Source organism: Vicugna pacos, chromosome 15 (assembly GCF_048564905.1).
Source record: "Vicugna pacos chromosome 15, VicPac4, whole genome shotgun sequence".
NCBI lineage: Eukaryota > Metazoa > Chordata > Mammalia > Artiodactyla > Camelidae > Vicugna > Vicugna pacos.
The window spans coordinates 47,570,636-47,591,058 of record NC_133001.1 but is presented as its reverse complement, the minus strand read 5'-3'; the positions used below and the strand labels follow the sequence as shown (position 1 = coordinate 47,591,058).

General features: G+C 36.6%; 1 protein-coding gene across 4 annotated transcripts in view; it reads right to left on the bottom strand.

Moving 5' to 3' along the window:
* The window catches only part of LDAH (lipid droplet associated hydrolase), an 82,167-nt gene that overhangs the window by 57,345 nt on the left and 4,399 nt on the right, over positions 1 to 20,423 (bottom strand). For all 4 annotated transcript variants that reach the window (XR_012059175.1, XM_006197147.4, XM_072938152.1 and 1 more), the window contains exons 2-3: positions 14,645 to 14,800; positions 6,929 to 7,072 (exon numbers count right to left, since the gene is read on the bottom strand). Coding sequence is in view for 3 of the 4 variants with exons in the window: in XM_006197147.4 (XP_006197209.1) it covers positions 6,929 to 7,072; positions 14,645 to 14,798 (298 nt within the window). In the remaining variant the exon portion in view is untranslated. The remainder of the gene's footprint in view (positions 1 to 6,928; positions 7,073 to 14,644; positions 14,801 to 20,423) is intronic.

Sequence of the window (20,423 nt, the reverse complement as noted above, 5' to 3'; positions counted from 1 at the left end):
TTCTAGTGACTGTGAGCCCTGAGACTTGACTGACTGATTATCCCTGCCTTGGGCTCATCCAGTCATTTCATGTAACCTCCATGTTTCTCTGCCAATCACAGTCCTGGCAAGAGAAAGCTCTACTGGTTTTTCTCTCTTTCTCTCAGTTTTGGAGTGTTTTATTGATCCTTTAGATAAACATACCCAAATTCAACATGAGTTGAAAGATTGTGTAACTTTTTAAGGTAATGTTTTATCAGCTGAAACTAAACCACTATGATTTTTAGCTTTTATGTTACAATTTTTGAACAAATGACTTAAAATAGTTGATAATGAATCTGCCATCAAGTAAGCTGACTCCATAGTAAATCAAAGCCAGAAAAAGTTTATACTTCTAATTCCTCAAATTTTCTTTTCACACTTTTTTTTCCTGAATCACCCACTTCTGACATGGGTGAACATCTGTTCTCCCAATTATACTCAATTTATGACTGTGATAATGTGGTGCAACTAGAGTATTATTTCCAACTGTTCATAATTTTAACATGTGCTAATATGAAGCAAAATATACTTTCAACATTTGATGTGTGGTTATAGCTTATGTCCTTTCTCTCAATGATTATGTACTTTTCACACTTTATTTTGCATGTCAGGAAACCTGCACTTTAGAACAATAATCTTGGATGGTGAATAATATATCTGTCCTGCCTATCCAAAGCATTTGACTACAGTGTGCATTTACAAACATAACCTCCAATGTGTTAAACAGATGAAAGCAGAACTGTTCTGGCTGATTGGGGGGAAGAGTGAAGCCCAGAGCCCCACTTGCCCTTCATAGAACTTTTGGGCTACTTACAACACAGGTGGGAAGTCAGTGACCTAAAAGGCAGCACCATACATATTAATCTAGTAGGTCGTCAATAAGTCCTTGATGATGGATGACTTGCCCTCTTACCCACTCTAGAAACCACAGCTTCCTCTGGCCCTGCGGTGGCCCTTTGGGCTAATGCCTCTAGATGGCACTGTTCTCATTAGCAGCAAAGGACCCAGGCTCTAATTAGTCATTAGGTCAACAGCACAGGAGTAGCCCAAGCAAGAAGCATACTCAAAGTAAAGTTATAAATAATAAGATATCAATTTAAAATAAGAATTAAAGACATTTCCCAGAAATTCAGACACACAGCAGATTCCTTCTACTGGTTTTCCCTACCAGCGTTTACTGGTGAAGATCTATGGCAGTGGTTCTGGAAATGTGGTACCAGGACCAGCAGCATCAATACTACCTAGGAACTTGTTAGAAATGCAAGTTCTCAGGTCCCACCGCACTTCTACTCAATCAACAACTCAGGTGGTGGTACCCAGTAATTTGTGTTTCAATAAATCCTCCAGGTGATTCAGGTGCCTGCCGAAGTTTGAGAACCCCTGAAGTAGAGCTATTCTTCAAGTGTATTTTTAACTTTCAAGGTTGCTGTTCACATTTTGTTCAACATTTGTTTTGTCTTCAGTATGACTTAAAGGTTTACTGTGATAACTAAGTTGGATGTTGCTCTCATTAGGTAATTCAATTTATAACTTCTATTATGACGGCCTTCCTCACTAAGGTGTAGGAAAAAGGCACACTAGCGAATCGTCACTAAGTTTGAACACCACAAAAGAAGAGGTATTATCCTTCACGAGGACCCTGAGGTATTTCCACTACTTCCCAGCTCCTTCTGTCTTTGGTTGTGTCTTCTGCCAGTTAAGATGACAGGCCAGCAGAGATGGCAGCTTTTCAAGATTTCGCATGTTAAACAAGCCTGTTTCCTAAGAACTCTTTTAACACCTCTTATTTTTCTGAAAATAAGATGGCCAAAGCACATTCTAAGCAGACATATACATTTCCTGACAAAGGAAAAACTGGTATCAAACCCCAAAATTTATTTGGGTATATAAGAAGAAATAACTTAAAACAATAAAGATGTACCTTTTAAAATATTTCAGGGTAGACCAGTTTGAAATATTTGATTTCACTTTCAGTCACTTTTCAAGGTGATAGTTTTTGACATCAACGTTTTGTTTTTAATCAAGGTAATAAAATGTATATATTCAGTCTCACTTTACAAAATCTTTCACTGCCTTTTACTTGCCTTTCAAAGCACAACCTAGCCTTTAAGCTAAGTGTAAAAGGCTCTCAAGTAAACTGCATTCATAGAGGAACACATACACGTAAACAGAAAAAGACACTATGAAAAGGCATTTTGAGGTATTTATGCAAGCATTTGCCATGAGTTGCATAGTTTCATCTAGACTCTATCCTATCCCCTTTATGGGTCATCACCAGAAAAGAGTGACAGATAGGGTACAACCTGCAACTGTGGAAGGGCTAAGCATTAGCACTTTGCACTCGCCACTCGAGACGACCTCCCACAGAACCAGAGCACCGACTTCAGCATCAGAAGTGCTGGCTTCCTGTCCAGGTTCTGCCACTCACCAGCAGAAGATCATTTGGCCCTGTTGGGCCTTACTTTCCTTCCTTGAAAAATAAGGGTTCAAGGTGGGATTTTAAGTAGACACTTTAAGCTCTTAGATCCTGTAATACGTTTTCTTTCTTTAAAACCCTTAGAGAAATTTTTTTTCAAACTTACACAAAAGTCCAGAGAACAGTACAACAGACCCCCATATATCCATGGCCCAGCTTCAACAATTATTCATTTTCTTTCTTCTTTCTAGCTTTACTGAAATATGACTGACAAATAAAATTTGTATATATTTAGGTTGTACACCATGATTGTTTTTAAAAGTGTACAAGGTGATGATTTAATATACATATACACTATGGAATGATTCATAATCAGGTTGAGTAACACATCCAACACCTTGCATAGTGAGTGTAAGTACTTGACAGTAAGCTTTTGATTGATGAGGCAGTCATTTCAAAAGACATCCACTTTGAAAAGCATATTGCCAGCTGTAATGACCCAGCTACTAGCAAAACAATCAGATAAGGAACCAGGCCACCCTCGCCCATGAACGCGTTCCCTTTCAGAAAGCCTTGGGTAATCTACGTAACTGCTTGAGTGACCCACTTCTCTCTTTTTCCCACATCCTCACCAAGATTTGCTAACTTTTGTGTTTTTTTTGATATTAGCTATCCTAACAGGTGTGAGGTGATACATCATTGTGGTCTTGATTTGCATTTCCTTGATGATGCTGCTGAGCATTTTTCATATGCATTTTGTATACATACATATATTTGCATGTCTTCTCTGGAAAACTTGGCCCATTTTAAAAATCTATTAGTGTTTTTTCTACAGTTGTATGACTTCCTTATATATTTTGGAAATTATCCCCTTATCAGGAATAGTTTGCAAATATTTTCTCCTATTTTGTAGGCTGCCTTTTCATTTTGTTGTAGTTTCCTCTGCTGTACAGAAGTTTTTTAGTTTGATACAGACCCAATTATTTATTTTTACCTCTGTTATTTGTGCCAAGTAACAAAAAGTCATGGCAAAAAAAAAATTATTACCAAGACCAATGTCAAAGAGTTTTTCCCTTATGTTTTCTTCTAAGAGTTCTATGGTGTCTGGCCTTAAATTTAAGTATTTAATCCATTTCAAGTTAATTTTTGTGTATAGTGTAAGATAAGGGCCCCATTTCATTCTTTTGCATGTGGATATCCAGTTTTCCCAATACCATTTATTGAAGGTACTATCTTTTCCCCATTGTGTGTCCTTGGTCAAAGATCAGTTGACCCTATAGTCGTGGGTTTATTTCTGGGCTCCCTATTCTGATCATTTGGTCTGTTTTTATGTCAGTACCATACTGTTTTGATTACCAGCTTTGTAATATAGTTTGAAATTAGGAAGTGTGTTAACTTCATCTTTGCTCTTCTTCCTGAAGATTATTTTGGCTATTCGGTGTCTTTGTGGCTCCATACAAATTTTAGGATTTTTTCCTATTTCTGTAAAAAAAATGTGATTGGAATTTTTGTGGGAATTTATATATAGATTGCACTGAATCTATAATATATAATTATCTAAATAGAAGATAACTAGGGAAATAAAAAATATAAAGTAGGTGAAAGTGGCAGTACAAGAAATTTGAGTGACTGAAGTGCTAAAACAAAGCCTGGATGATCTTGCTTATAAAGGGCCTGATCACCGAGAGCGGAAACTGTTTCAGCAGAGAGGAGTAGAGTTTGCCTAGACAAGGGCAATCTTACACGTGATGCCTTAAAAAACAAAAAGACACAGGAAGTCTGGGTGGTGAGATATCCTAACAATAAATAATATAAGCGCAATGGATCTGTTTCAAGCACAGAGGTATTTTTCCCTAAGTGCTAGCAAAGAGGCAGGTTCACAGCAGGTACTCCAAAATGGTTAAACTGAATCAATGGAATTAGGAGAAAAGAAAGCTTGTGGGAGGGAATAGCTCAGTGGTAGAATGCGTGCTTAGCATGTACAGGGTCCTGGGTTCAATCCCTAGTACCTCCATTTAAAAAGAAAAAGAAAGAAAGAAAAGAAAAGTAAAATTAAAAAAAAAAGAAAAGAAAGCTTAAATTCCATTCTCAAGAGTTGGCACCTGATGTTAAAAGTCAATTTAAAATTATCGCAGGGTTCTGGAATGAGAACTAGTTTTTCAGGAAGCTGATCTATACTACGATATGTGAGAATTAAGAGGCAAGGTCAAGAGCCTGGGAGTTGTGACATTCACAGTGAGATGACACATGAATAGTCTGAGCTATGGCTTCAGGAGTGAAAAGAAAAGAGAACCAGATCGCATGCTAACTATAGAACCAGAGTATCTACTCTGTATGCATGAGGGTGATTTTGTTTCTTAAATTCTGCAGTAACTACATTGTATCTTGACTATATGCACCAGTTAACAGCCAAAAATAAGACATGGATAAAAATAGTAATCATCTCTTAATTGTCACTCACTTCTTCAAATTAAAAAATGTTTACAATTTAGCATGCCTGCAGATGTTCATGAATGTGGAAAGAACTTCTACTTAGAACAGAAACTTTTCTTTCACTGTTCAACAGGATTAAGGCTTCAAAAGGCCTGCTTCTGGAAACTGTAAGGTTATTACTTCTGAGGATGGACCAAAAGGCAGCTTCTAAAACTTCAACAAATATTTAATAAAAATATTTTAAGAGATAATTTGTATGTTCTCCTGTTGCTCAGGCACAATGTCATACGTATATGCTGACCTATACTTGTGATCAGATTTGAAATGTCAATACATAACATTCTCATTCATGATTGTTAAGGACTTAATGTTTGTGTTCCCTATAACTCTTATGTTGAAGCCCTAACTCCCTCAATTTACATTGGTATTTGGAGACGAGGACTTTGGGAGGTAATTAGGGTTAGAGAGGGTCATAAGGGTGGGGGCCTCATGAAGGGATAGGTGCCCTTATAAGAAGACGTCAGAGAGCTTGAGGGCCTGTGCACGCTCTCTCTTGCATGTGTTTGCTCTCTCTCTCTCTCTGATGCGTGAGGACATAAAGAGAAGGCGGCCACCTGCAAGCCAGGGGTAGGGCTCTCATCAGAACCTAGTTATGCCGAAACGCTCATCTTGGACTTACAGCCTCCAGACTGTAAGAAAATAAATCCCCGCTATGTAAGCGATGTAGTCTATGGTTTTTGTTACGGGAGTCTGAGCTAATACAGTGATAGAAAGTAAAATGTAAATATTAAGTTACTTTAAAATTTCAGTATTTGTTTTTATAGTAACAGATTCTGTTTTTAGAACGGGTTTAGAGTTACAGAAAATTTGAACAGACTAGTCCAGAGAGTTCCCTCATCACCTATCCCTTTCTCTCTCTCTACGCATACATGGTTTCCCCTATCATTAGATGCTCAGTAAGATGCTCATACCATAGGAGAGGCTAACCAGAACCAGGAGCAAACTAGGTAATGAAGCCACAGCCACCTCTCCCAGCTCAGACTGACTAGGTGGCACCCTCAGGACAAATGACCCTTGGGTGGAATGCCCACAGAGAAGTTATGTTTTTCTTTTTCCTTCTCATTTATTTTTAGAAGAGAGAACATGCTAGAATATTCATGAATTAAAAGCAGGTAATTTGCATGTCTATGGTACTACTTCCTCCATTTAAAGGTTTCTAGTAATCTACCACTTAGAGTCCTCTTCTCCCCCAGCTTTCAAGGTTCCTCCTTGAGATCTGGCCCTGCCTAGCACTGGAGTACCTACTGAATCTCTCTCCCTGCTACGCTAAGCCTTCTGCCTGTTATATCTCTGCATCCACCTCCACCCTTCAAGTCCAAATTCTTACCCAACTGTTAAAACCCATTTACTCCTCAAAGTCTTTTCAAACTCATACCGTGTTCTCTCCTTTGTTTACTCCTTAAGAATTGACATGATCAGCAAGCCAGAGTTTATCATTTGACTGCTAGCTCTAAATGTGAGACGAGAGCTTCTTTAGAGTAAGGACAATGGCTAAGAACCATGTCTTATAATACTTCACCATTCCTCTTAGTACAATACTGGTACTATAATACATGATCAATGCATACACAGTTGACTGCTAGTTGGTAAATAGAGAAGGCAAGTCCTAGACAAACTGTTTGATATGGCCAAAGTTTCAAAGAAAACTATCTGCAGAAGAATTGAAATGATCCCCCAAATCCTAAAATTACCAAAATGTGGAATGCTGGGCCCAATGCCACAAGCAGAGGTTTCCATCAGTACAACGCTCTCTCTTTTTTTTTTAAAGCAATGGGGGGAGGGAGGTAATTAGGTTTGTTTGTTTGTTTGTTTATTATTAGTTTTTTTAACAGAAGTACTGGGGATTGAACCTGGGACCTTGTACATGCTAAGCATGAGCTCTACCACTGAGCTGTACCCCCACCCTCCGCCACTGGTGTAACTCTTAACCTTAGGAGGCTTTAAGAAACATGAATACCCACTCACTGTAAAGAAAAGCAGATGTTAATAAAGACATACCATCCGATGTTGTAAGAATCTTCTTGTCTTTGGGGGCAAAGGCATGCCCAGCATGACTGATAACCCAAACTGGAAAGCGTCTTTTTGTTGAAGAATACAAAGCCTTTGCAAATGGCACATAAAGGGCAGAAAATCCTGGGTTACCTAAGAAACAGATTTTACATTAACCGAAGCAATAAATTCACCTAAGACAATGCACAGACTGAAAAAGAAACATCTATTTTTTTCTTATACTTTCCTCTACAAACGTAGTAATATTTATACATACAACTCAATTTTAATATCCTTTATACCTTAAGTTTGGGAATGATCACTTAGAAAATTTCTGCTCTGGCTTTGTTCTCTAATTGTTTCAAATAAATTCTTCCTCCCTGTACCTCAACCTAATAAATGGAACTACCAATCATAAACCAATACCCAAGTCCTAACACCAGGATTCATCCTCGGTTTCTCTCTGCCCTTCATATCCAACATCCGATTCACCAATAAATCTTGTTAACTTTGCTTCAAAAATATATTCCATCTTTGTCCATTTCTCTCTGATAGTATTATCACTTCCCACTGGTCTACCCAGCCTCCTAACAGGTCTTCTATCTACTCTTGTCTTGTTGGAATCCATTCTTTAAGGTATCCAGAGAAATATCTCCAAAGCTCAAGTTGAATCATAGCAGTACCCTACTTAAACACCCTTCAGTGGCTTCCCATTGTCATCCAGATATATAAAATCATTAACACTGCCTGTAAGATCCTTTAAGATTTGCCTACAGTCAGTTACCAAGCTATATAAAAACCAGTCAGTGTAAGAATCATTCACAAAGAGAACTTAAAGGAGTCTATAGTTTTCTGGTCACGTATCACAAGTACTTACATTGTAAAGAGATGTATAGTTTGATACTGTGGGGAAGAGAACACCAATTTACACATACAGATTTTTCTTGTGTATGTACAGAAGGTATTTTTGACATAGGTTTGCTATAAAAAAAACCAGAATGAATAAATGATCTTTTTTCAAAAAAAGTCAATTTTTAATAGTCTCTTTAGAATTCTGATTGAAATTGCATCTCATTATCACATTAATTTAGAAAGACTTGATATAACTTTTTTAACATTTTTTTTATTGAGTTATAGTCATTTTACAATGTTGTGTCAAATTCCAGTACAGAGCACAATTTTTCAGTTATACATGAACATACATATATCCACTGTCACATTTTATTTTTCGCTGTGAGCTACTATAAGATCCTGTATATATTTCCCTGTGCTATACAGTATAATCTTGTTTATCTATTCTGCATATGCCTGTCAGTATCCACAAATTTTGAAATCCCAGTCTGTCCCTTCCCCCCCCCACCCCCTTGGCAACCACAAGTTTCTATTCTATGTCTATGAGTCTGTTTCTGTTTTGTATTTATGTTCTTTCTTTCTTTCTTTTTTTTTAGATTTCACATATGAGCGATCTCATATGGTATTCTTCTTTCTCTTTCTGGCTTACTTCACTTAGAATGACATTCTCCAGGAACATCCATGTTGCTGCAAATGGCGTTATGTTGTCGGTTTTTATGGCTGAATAGTATTAAAGACTTGATATTTTTTATATTACTGAGTATAACCTTCTAGGAATATGTCATGTCTCATGTTCAAATGTTTTATGTTTCTCAGCAAAATTCTATAGTTTTCTTCACATGGCTAGAAAATGATAATAGTCAACATTTTAAAGTGCTATAACTTATTACATGCCAGGCAGTATGTACGTTTTTATATAACTCATTTAGTCCTCACATGAGGTAGTACTATTCTTATTTTCATCTTAAGGGTGAAGAAACGGAGATAGGGAGGTTAAAAAATTTGACCAAGGTGTTATTAGTGTTATCACACAGATAAGTGCTCAGTAAGTATCTGAAGACTGAGAGAAAAGAACATACAAATAAAAAAAAAAACCCTCAATAATACTGAATTTTAAAGAGAACATAAAATTACCTAGTCTAGGATCTTATGCATACCTTGTGTTACTCTTACAACAGCCCAGTAAAGTAGCTGATATCACTAGGGATAATGAATTGACAGCCACTGGCACCCAGTCTTGGCACATAATAGATGCTAATAACTGGTATCCATTATTACTACAGTTATTATTATATTTTTCATTTTTAGTTTTCTCTAATTGAATAAATTTGATACATAACATTCTGTAAGTTTAAGGTTTAGAGACTGTTAAGCTGGTTTGACTTTGAAGAAAATCCAAAGATAACAACTACAAGATTAACACGTAGTAGTCGTAACGACAGGATAAATGAAGCCAGGATGAATGAGCACTAGATAATGGAACTGCTATAAAACAATTTTTTTCTCCCTATCTCTGGGTTTAAGTCTGTGTTCTTTCCCTTAATGACTATAAGATCTTAAGCAAATCCCCTTAAGCTTTCTGATTTACTATTTTATCACAATCAAGTAAATGATAATGCCAACTGTTCCATGCCCACTCATTCCATTCAGTACTACAGCTGCTTCTGTATATTCTTCCAGTTATCTTGTAATTTATATTCTAGGAGAATATATTGACATAACTAAATAGGTAAATAAAATAATGTGAGAGTGTGATAACTTCTATGAAGGACATAAATATGATCATATGATAGAGAAGGGACGAGAATAGGATGGCCTAAGAAAAACGCGTGAGGAGGTGGAATTTAGCTAAAACCCAAAAGAGAAGAAATTAATCATGTAAAGATTTGAGGGCAAACAACACTAGGACAGGAGAAGAACAGGTGCAAAGGCCCTCAAGCCATAAAGAGTTTGGCTCCTGAACAAACAGGAGAGTCAACAATGCCAATTAACGTGAAGGTCCAACTTCAAAACAGAGGTGGAAACTATAATGCAAAATGTTTAAATGTCATTGCATACTTCACCATTTAAATGCTATGGCTTATGTTACACTTTATGAACTATGAACTCAACTTCCTGGTTAGGAAACCAGAGAGAAAATTAAAACGGTCTTGTTTACACAACTAAAATCATATATATATAAATAAAACTCTCTATCTCCAGGTGTAAGGATGTTCGAAAACATCCCAATACAGAAATGCAAGTCAAACGTTTTCTCAAAGGATATCAAAATGTGCTATAAACACGTCTGAACATACATATGGTCAAATGCCTGAGCAACGTATGAGTCTGTGGTGATCATCTCTAGACCCCAACTGCCAATAAACTCTTAACTATTTAACATTGCAATTGTAGACTTATACCTTCTAGTTAACCTTGTAGGGGATAAAACCTTTCATGTGTCAAGTTAATGTGACCCAACATCCTTCTAGAGAAGGCTGTCACATGGACAGGACTTTGGCCTTGTCCATGGAGCCTCGTCTGCTCCATTTCCACTCACTGTACTCACAACACAAGACCCATCATGTGATTCCATTATCTCCATAGGACCACTGGGGAATTACATTGATTCAATATGTTCTAGAGTGAGTTTCCATATTACCTTCCTTTGCTCATTTCACTACTTAAAGAAAGTCCAAGGATGCTACTGACAGAAATTCTACAACAAAGGTTCACTGGAAAAGAAACTAAATTAAGAGTTCCTCAATCTGTGGATTCCAATAAATCATTCCTCATTATCATTACTAACTTAAAAGTGATTAACTAATTTTGCTAGTTGTATAAGCAAAGTCATTTAAAATGAAATGTTATAGATAGAGGGGCTGGATACAAGGTCTATAGTGGCTTAACAATCCTTGAAATACTGTCATCCTAATTTTTCCCACAGTATAAATAGACTAGGCTCCCAAATAAAACACAATTCTGAAATCCACAAACTACAGAGCAGCACCAGCCTATAACTTGCACAAACTCCAAGGAAAAGGGCCAACGGCAGCAAGGAGAATAGATGGGCAAATATTAAAAAACCCTAGGAAACGAAATGATCTGAAAATGTCAAAGCACTATAAAACAATGGGACTATAAAAAAACAAATGTTTTAAGCTTCCCTTTCTCTGCAGTGTCTTCAATGAATGTTCCCTCTATCTCTCCACATAGCTTTTAAAAAATTCTTTTAAAAATTTTCCTTAGTGGGGAGGCAATTAGATTTGTTTGTTTGTTTATTGATTCACTCATTCATTTTTTTTTAATGGATGTACTGAGGATTGAACCCAGGACCTTGTGCATGCCAAGCACGCACTCTACCACTGAGCTATACCCTCTGCCTCTCCACATATCTTAAACCTGGCTCTCCCCTATGATGGACTCTCTTCCTTTCAAGCCCCTGCAGCAGAGATCTCGCTATTCTCTAACACCTCATATACCTTGACAGCAAAGGCTTTTGCAACACACTATTCCTAGCACCTAATACAAACGAGTGAGTGAACGAACACCTCTGAGTGGGGAGATAGAGTGGACTGCTTGTTCCACTTACTAGTTCATCCTACTGTAACAACCTCTCCTCCTCTAAGACTGAAGCCATCTACTTCTATCAACTTTTTAGTCACTGTCACACATTCCCTTAAAACCTTTACCCTTAAATGTCAGCTGCACTTGCCATTCCATAACTTGGGTGATTTCAAAATCTGGGTGAATTGACTGAGCCAACACCTTTGTCCTATAATTCACTATCTTGATCTGATTCAAAGAACTTCACATACATCCAATTTAAGCAACTAATTCCAATAGCCACACCATACATCAGTGGTATGCATATCAAAATTTCCTAGAGGGCTTCTTAAAATATAGATTGTTCCCCTTCTCCCCAGTTTCTGGTTCAGAAGGTCTGGGATGGGGCCCCAAACTTGCATTTAAGTTCTTATATGATACTGCTGGTCCTGACAGCAAACTTAAGAATCACAGAAATGTGATTTTCATTATCCAGAAATGGTTCAAATTCAAGGCATCCTAACTCTGATAGCCCTTCTCCAGTTCAACCTTCTGCCCTTTTAGACTTCACTCCCAATGTACCTGCTATTTGATCATAGCCCTGCTCAAAATCTATCTACTTGTTCTTGGTCAGTATTCCTTTCATCCTGCATATCTGCTATTTTCAGTGATGACCAATTTCCTCAAGGCCTCTATCCACCCTCTGTCATCCTTACTCTCCACAGATCACCTCAACTCTTAACTAACAGAGAAAACAGAGGTTAAGAGGCAGGAACTACTCTACTCCCCCTGACACACCTTCACGCTTCTCCATTTCAGTAACCAACTTTACCTCCTTCACTTCAGCCTCAGAAGGATATCCCTTCTCCAGTCCAAGATAATGTTTCTAATGACTTTCTTAACCCTACGCTCTACAATGGCCTCCAAATCCCTACTTCATCAAATAGCACTTGTCATGCCTATAATTTCAAACTCTCCCTCACGACTGGCAGAGCATATGTAGCTTTAATTTTAATAGCTGCGGACAGGATGCTTTCCAAAAGACTGTTACATCGTGGCAGAACCCTAGAAGTTTATTTTCCAAAGAGGTTAAACTAGAGAGAGATTTTGGATCAGAAATCTTAGCCCAGTTGAGAACAGAAGCACTATACTGAAAAGAAACACTGAAACTCCAAGCTCCTTCCCTTGTTCAGCTCTGAACATTGGTAGATACCCTTCCACTCCTCAGACAGGACACTTAGAAGACTCCTTCCTGGGCAAACTGAACAATCCACTGAAAGCTAGAAATCTTCCAATGAAATGCTCGGTCCCTACACAATCACCCTAAGGTGAGGATTACTTAGGGTGACCAACCACCTTGTTCTGCCCATCCTGTTGTCATGGTTTTAGAACTGAAAGTCATGTGTCCTAGAAAACCCCTTAGACTAGGATGGCTAGTCACCCTCAGCATACCTGTAGACAAGCTCCACCCCCGAACACAAGCTTCCAATCAATTTTTTGTGTCTTCCTCTTAAAAATGAAAGGGTAGTCAGGGGGTGGGAAGGGACAGACTGGGATTTCAAAATGTAGAACAGATAAACAAGATTATATTGTATAGCACAAGGAAATATACACAAGATCTTATGGTAGCTAACAGTGACGAAAAAATGTGACAATGAATATATACATGTTCATGTATAACTGAAAAATTGTGCTCTACACTGGAATTTGACATAACATTGTTAAATGACTATAACTCAATAAAAATGTTAAAAAAAATGAAAGGGTAGTCAGATTATCAAACATTTGAGGAAAAACAAAGACTAACACAAACAAACAGAAAAAGGAATGCAGTAAAAACTCTAACAATACAAGAAGCCCTTCTCTCCCCACCTCAAAAAGATGATAATGCACTCATGAAACAGGAGACTATAGAAAAAGTAAAGAGAAAACAGAGCTCTTAGAATCGAAGTTAAGTTTCTGGTTTAAAAGGGTCCACCAAAATCCAAAATATAATGTATGAAAAACATCCATACGAAAGTGCCTGATTGTAAAACTTCAGAATCTTAGAACAAAGAAATCTAACTTTTTTTTTTTAAGAGGAGAAAGCTTCACATATGAAAGATCAAAAATTAGAATAATGTCATGACTTTTCAAAAACAGCCTGAACCCTGGAAAACAATGAAAATGCTCTCCAACCTAGACGTCTAAGACGTTCTCTGACATGGTAGATCGTTAAAAGATTACTTCCCATGCACCTCTTCTCAAGAAGCTACTAGAAGAGGTACTCCACCAAAAACAAGGGAACAAACCAAGAAAAGAAAACAGGGGATCTAGGGAACAGAGAATCCAACCCAGGAGAAAAGCGAAAGGAAGCCCCAGGACGGCCTGTGTAGCGGGCCCAGAGAGCAAGCAGTCCAGACCAGAGCTGAAGAACAGAGTTCTGGTGGGGTGGGGAGGAGAGCCAGAAACAGAAACACCAAAAACCTGATTACTCAAAAAACTGATTACTCAAAATTTTTTTCACTTCTAGAGAATAATTTTAGGATAAATAAGTGATTAAAACATAGGAAACTAAGCAAATAAAAGAGACAATCATCAACCCAGGGAAAACAAAAAAAAAAGTATAAAACAAATGTAATCATCATATCCTATAGATTAAGCTATGCATGATATGATATGATATGATACATAGCTACAATTTCATTTTTAATCTTTAAGGCTGATACATATATGTGTGTATGTATATATATATGTGTATATATATATATGTTTTTTTCAAGCGCACAATTTTTAAAAAGTGCTTTGAATATGTACAATCAAGTATTTACCCCTCACATTCTGTGGACACTGATCCAGCAAAAGCCACAAATGACCCAGATGCCAAATCCCAAAATAAATAAATGTTCTACCATAAACTTATCATCTGGAAATGAGATGGAAAAAAATTATTTAGAAAAATTTCACAAAATATTTGATAAAGTTCTAATTATTCTAAATATTTTTAAAGAAATTTTAAAAAGCAGAACACAAAACTATATGTATGGTATATACTGTGATTTAAATAACATATATAACTTAATATATATAATATAAATGTATAGAAGAAAAACTAAAAGCCCAGCCTCCAAAGTATTAAGGGTTGCTTTTATCAATGGTTTAAGTGATTTTATTTCCTTCCATAAGATTTTGTGTGTATGTGTGTGAATGCTTTTTCTGTATTTTTTTAATTGAAGTATAGTCAATTACAGTATGTCAATCTCTGATGTATAACACAGTGATTTTTTTATATTTACCAAATTCTCTCTAAATTCATAAATAGTTACAAGTATCTGTATAAAGTGTCCTCATCCAGATTTTTAAACTTACCAGTAATAATGAAAATAAGCAGCTTAGGCTTGTTGGCACTTTGATCATTAACAAGGTCAGTCCAGGGCCCACATTTTAGAACCTGGGTTTCAACTCCACAACATAAAATGTATTCCTCATGCACAGGAATTTCTTCCTTGATTTCTGAGTCCATTTCTAAATCAGGGGAGAAAAACAATATGAAGAGTCACTGAAACGTAAAACCTTGGGCCAAAGACAATATTCAAGAATAAAAAAGACAAAATTCAATACACTTAGAAGGAAATGCCACAAAGAGATATGGGAAATATATGACTATTCAGCTATTCTAGATTACAGGACTGCAAAAAAGAAAAAAAAAGAAAACCACAAGAGTAGGGAGAAACAGGGAGACACGTCTTCAGTGAAATTAAAGACTACAGAGGAGTGTGAATCAAAACAAGATTAACTTTTCCCACAACTCTCCTCTCCAGTCTAAGCTGACAGTGACCATGGCTAACTTCCCCTTTCCTTCTGCTGGAATTCTCTCATAGCTACATGCTCCACCAGTGAGCCAAGTCCCCTCACCTTCACCTGTAAAGACCAGTGAAAACATACTGAGGCTAGGGCTGCTCTTGTACCTTCCCAGACAGAACTGTAAAGAGGGATGGTGAACTCCTTGATAAACTCTAAAAGCTTTTTCCTCTATTAATCCTCTCATCCCAAATTTTGTATTTTATGCAATATTAAAGCACTACATTATTAAATTACGAAATGGGCAGAGAGAAAAAATAGAATATGAAATAACATCAGGAACAATTTCCTATAATAATCAAGATATGTGCAAAAATTCAGTCCTTTATATCACTCCTTCATCTCTGCCTCTGTCTTCTTTGTGTCTATCAACAGGACTACATCTCAAACTTACTGGTCTTCCTGTCCTCCTCTTCAACTATCCATCCTCCTTTCATTCAAAGCCCTGAAGAGCCCAGATTCTAAGTACCCTGAAAGCTTTTTCTCCTCTTATCACTTCACATGGAACTTGCACTCTAGTCTGTCTTGTCCCTGCACTTCTTCGGTGTCTTCAAGCTTTTCTGCTCCTATAACTTTGCTAATGTTTTACTCCCCCACTGCCCCCACTTCCGGAATGTTTTCCCCTTTGTGCCAGTTATCAATTTATTACCACCAAATTCATCCTTCAGTGCCTTCTGTGGAAAAATTGATCCAGGCTTTTAAAAATATTTTTCCTCTGCCAACTGATATGTTAGCTTTGAAAAGTGTGCTGGAGGAGAGATACTACAGGAGGAAGGGCTTCCCCCCCCCCTGGTTTCTATGTACTCTTTCAGCAGATTTTTGGAGCACTTGTCCCCACTGACAAAGTCCCCCTTCCTATCCTCCGCCATGCTCAGGCTGTGAGGTCTCTCTAGAGCAGTGACTTCCAACTGGAGACAATTTTGCCCCCAGAAGACACATGGCAATAAATATCTGAAGACAGTTTCCTTGTCACGATTTGGTGGTGGCAGTGGTGGGGTGTTACTACCACATCTAGTGAGTGGTGGCCAGGGATGCTGCTAAACATCCTACACTGCCCAGGACAGAACCCGCAACAAAGAGTTACTGGCCAAAAAGGGCAATAGTGCCGAGGCTGGAAAAAAACCTTGAATAAAAAATTGACGATTAAAAAGTGGGGACTCCTTTCAAAATTATGTTCAAAATATACTGATTGACTAAATAAATAAAAGTATCATCTCACTTTTTCTTGAGGGTTGATTTTTAGTTCACTAATAAATGTCACTGGGGCCCAGTCTCTAAAACTATCACAAAACACAGTTTATTTATAAAGGTCTTATGACATTTGTAAAGTGTTAGAAACAACATTAGATTTAGCTGTTATACACAGTATTAGAGCAATGACAGAGAGGACATGGCCTAAATTTAAGACTTGCACCAGAAGAGAATTCACGGTTGTTAATTATATTCAACTCACAAATACTCAACTTCAAAGTAAATGACATCTTTGGAGTCTGACTAGTCACAAAGTTAATGGGAATTCAAGTAGACATGAAACCCAAAGAGCCTATAGAAATTGGAAAAGAAACAAAAAAGGAACTCTAAAATGCTTCAAGTAAAATACAACTAAGAAACATGAAGTTACTGTGTTTATAAAATATCTTTTTATTTGACCTCCCTCTTATGTTTCTGAATCTCACATTGCCAAAAAGAAAAAAAAAGTAAAGAAAAACTTAAGTATAAGAATTCAAATTCTTCCTTACCTAAAAAATCCAACATTACTGAATGCTGCAAACAACTAGCATATGAAGATGGGGTAGTGTATTCTAATATATATTATTAAAAGCTGATGGCCTCGCCTTCAGCCATTACCTACAAGCTATCTTTAATGATATCAGTTTTGATAAGCAGCAAGACTTAGGCTGGATAAAAACCAAGTGTACAGTGTAGATATAAATTGAAAGACTTAGGCAAGCCTTACTCATTTAAATGCAGGTATTCCCCTGCTTATATTAATGGATTTCTAACTAGATTTAGTAAAAGAGGTTTTTCCAATTAAATCTCATACAAACATACACAACACACAAAACAGAAAAGCTGCATTATTAGATCACTATAAATGAGCCTCTTACTCAGCTTTAGCATGCAAATAATGTATGTATTTTATTTTGGCTACTCAGTAAGAATTCTACTTTATCACCCATGTAAGAACTACAAATGATAAAAGTTTTTAAAAACTTGTGTTGCAATGTCCAGACAGTCTTCAAATAAACTATATTACGTTTGAAAGAGAGAAAATGATACTTGTCTTTCAAAGCACTAACAATACCTAAAAATAACTTGCATTATTTATCACATATATAAGGCAGACAAGAAGCTGCTGAAACTTCTTCAAATGACAAAAACTTTATATATATTATAAAATGTAAATTGTGAGCTGTGTTACTGTCCTGCAGTTTACACAGAGCAGAGCATACACTTTCCACGTGTCTGTGCCTTGACTGGCAATTAATTGGTGCTACTCCTGGGCACAGTACTAAATATACTTGTAAAATGTTTAGTGACCAGACAAGTGAAGATCCAGGCAAGGATCTCACTCTGCACAGCCCCTCCTCTCCCACTGACCTCAATAAAGCCTGTGCTATGGTTTTTTACTTTATTATTTCTTTTATTTCTCTTTATTATTAGTAATACTACTGTTTGCTTTTGCTGTGGTCACTGGTAGGTGTCATATGTTCACTGGGGATAAGAGTCCTCTGGAGGCATCCTTATTCACATGTCTGATGACTGATTCTGCCTTCAGATAGGTTGTTGGCCAGGAATATCTACCCATGTCCACTCTATATGGTCTCCACATGGACTATTTTGGGCTTGTTCACAGCATGAGGGCGGGTGTCAAGAGTAACTATCTCAAGAGGACCAGAATAAAACTATACCACATTTTAAGACCCAGCCTCAGAAGTCACATAGCATTACTGTCAAGGTAGCCAAGCTAACCCGTATTCAAAGGGAGCAAAAATGGACCTCTCTAATAGGGTCAAAGTTATATTGTACAAAAAAGTACATGGAATGGGAGTTATGGTTGTGGCTAACTACTGGAAAACACAATCTGTCAAAAGAGGTTAAAAAAAGATAAATTTTAATTCTGCAGAACCTTTCAAATTACACTGATAAGAATTTTTGAACCTTTAAGAGAAAGACAAAGTGTGTATATGTATCTATATATACATACACTTATATACACAACCTTTTAAAAACCATCTCATCAATGGTAATCCTATTAACTTCTCCCATTAATATCTTCTCTTCTTTCTCAGAACAGTTTGGGAAAGTATCATAGGCATAGGGAATCTGATAGTTTTTAAAGGGGGCAAGGATTTAATCAAAGTAGTGCTTTTAAGAAGACTGTGAAATACCCATTTTTGGTAAAAACTCTTACCAAGTGGGTATAGAGGAACTATATCTCTATCTATCTATCTATCTATCTATCTATCTATCTATCTGTCTATCTATCTATCTATCAATATAATAAAACTAGAAAAAACTATTAAAAAAAAAAAGAAGATCATGAAAAACAGAAAAAAACCCAAGACTATCCTTGAGTTTAGAAGCTATCAGAACAACCTAAGCAAGAAAAGAAGGCAAGAGGGGGAAAGAAGGAATGAATGAGAGACAAGTTTGGTAATAATTCAGGATGGGAGGCCAGGATAAGGGAAGTGACAAAGATGACTGGATTCTGATGCTAAACATGAGGGGAATGGAAATACTGCTCAGGAAAAGAGGGAACAATGAGGGGAGGGGAAGTTAGTTGGAGGAAAGAAAATTGGATTCAGTTACAAACATAGTTAAGTTTCAAGAAAATAAGTGACAAAGCCAGAAGACAGGTAAACTAAAGTTTAAAAGGCCACAGAACTAAAGTTCCAAAAAGGCCAAAGTAGAAATATGTTTTGTCTGTTTCTTCTTAAAGAGCTCCCTCGTCTTGGCTTCTGTGATATCTCTCAATACTCCTTAAGAACCTTTTCCTCCCCCACTCCCTGTACCTGAAGGTTCTGCCCCTGGCTCTCTTCTCTATGTGCTTTCCCTGAGGTTACATTCACACTGAGAATTAGCCATCTAGAAGAACCCTTTTATAAATATCTATTTCTCCATTCCTCAACCTATTTCTCAAGTTCCTACCTATCCTATTTTCCAACTACTGAACATCTGTATCTGGGTGCCTCATTGATGTATCAAACTTTGTGTGTAAAAATCAAAATCACCTTGTTTCAAAAATAAATCCTACCAACCCTAAATCCTAACTTCTCTGTTCTCCATATAAATAACCATCACTTTCCTGGTTACTAACTCAAGCTTCCTTGATAGCTCCTGTTGTACTCTGGGGGGAATATCCATACAGCAAGGTTTTTTTTTAAAGGCCACCAAAGAATAAAAAAGAAAAATTAGAAATGGGCACGAACTAAGATATGTAAAGTCATGTGAGCCAGAGGGGAATGTTTCAAGAAAGGCGCTGGTAATGAATTTTTAAAAATATATAAATGTTAAAGAGCAAGAGGACAGAGGCAATACTAAGAACTCACATTTTAAGTGTTCTTTCTATAAGCCAGGCACTGTGCTAAATGCTTTATAAATATTATATTATTTAATCCTTTACAACAATCCTATGAGATGAGTACAACTGTTTCCAACAAAACATGTGAGGAGAAAAATGATTGAAAGACACCAAGGAATTTGCCTAGGATCACACAACTAGTAAGCTAGAATGTGGAAGAGCTAGAATTTGAACCCAGATGTCTGAATGACTCCAGAGCTCATATTCTTTGTTTCAAAGTTTTAACTTGTTATACACATATATAATTTGATTTAAATGGATAAAATGGATATAATACGTGCTAGGATTTTTTTAATGGTCAATTTTTTATTATTAATTAATTTTTTATTGAGGTATAATTGACATATATAGAAATTCTATTATTTAATCAAAGGATATAAACATTTTTATGGCTTTTGGAATCATGATAAATTTACTTTATCAATTTGTACTGGTATCAAAGTAAGAATGTGTATCAGATTGACTACATTTTTTTGGTCATGAGGCATTATAATTCTTTAAAAACCTCACAAATTAAATAGACCAATATTTAATTTCCATTTCTTTAAATATTAGTAGAATTATTTTTCAGTCTTTTGTATGCCACATCTCTAACTCTCCTCACCCCCATGTGTATCTCTCCTAAATCCATGTTATTAATTCAATATAAAGTTTTCCATATTTTTCAAAGATTACACACCAATATACCTAAGCACTTAAATA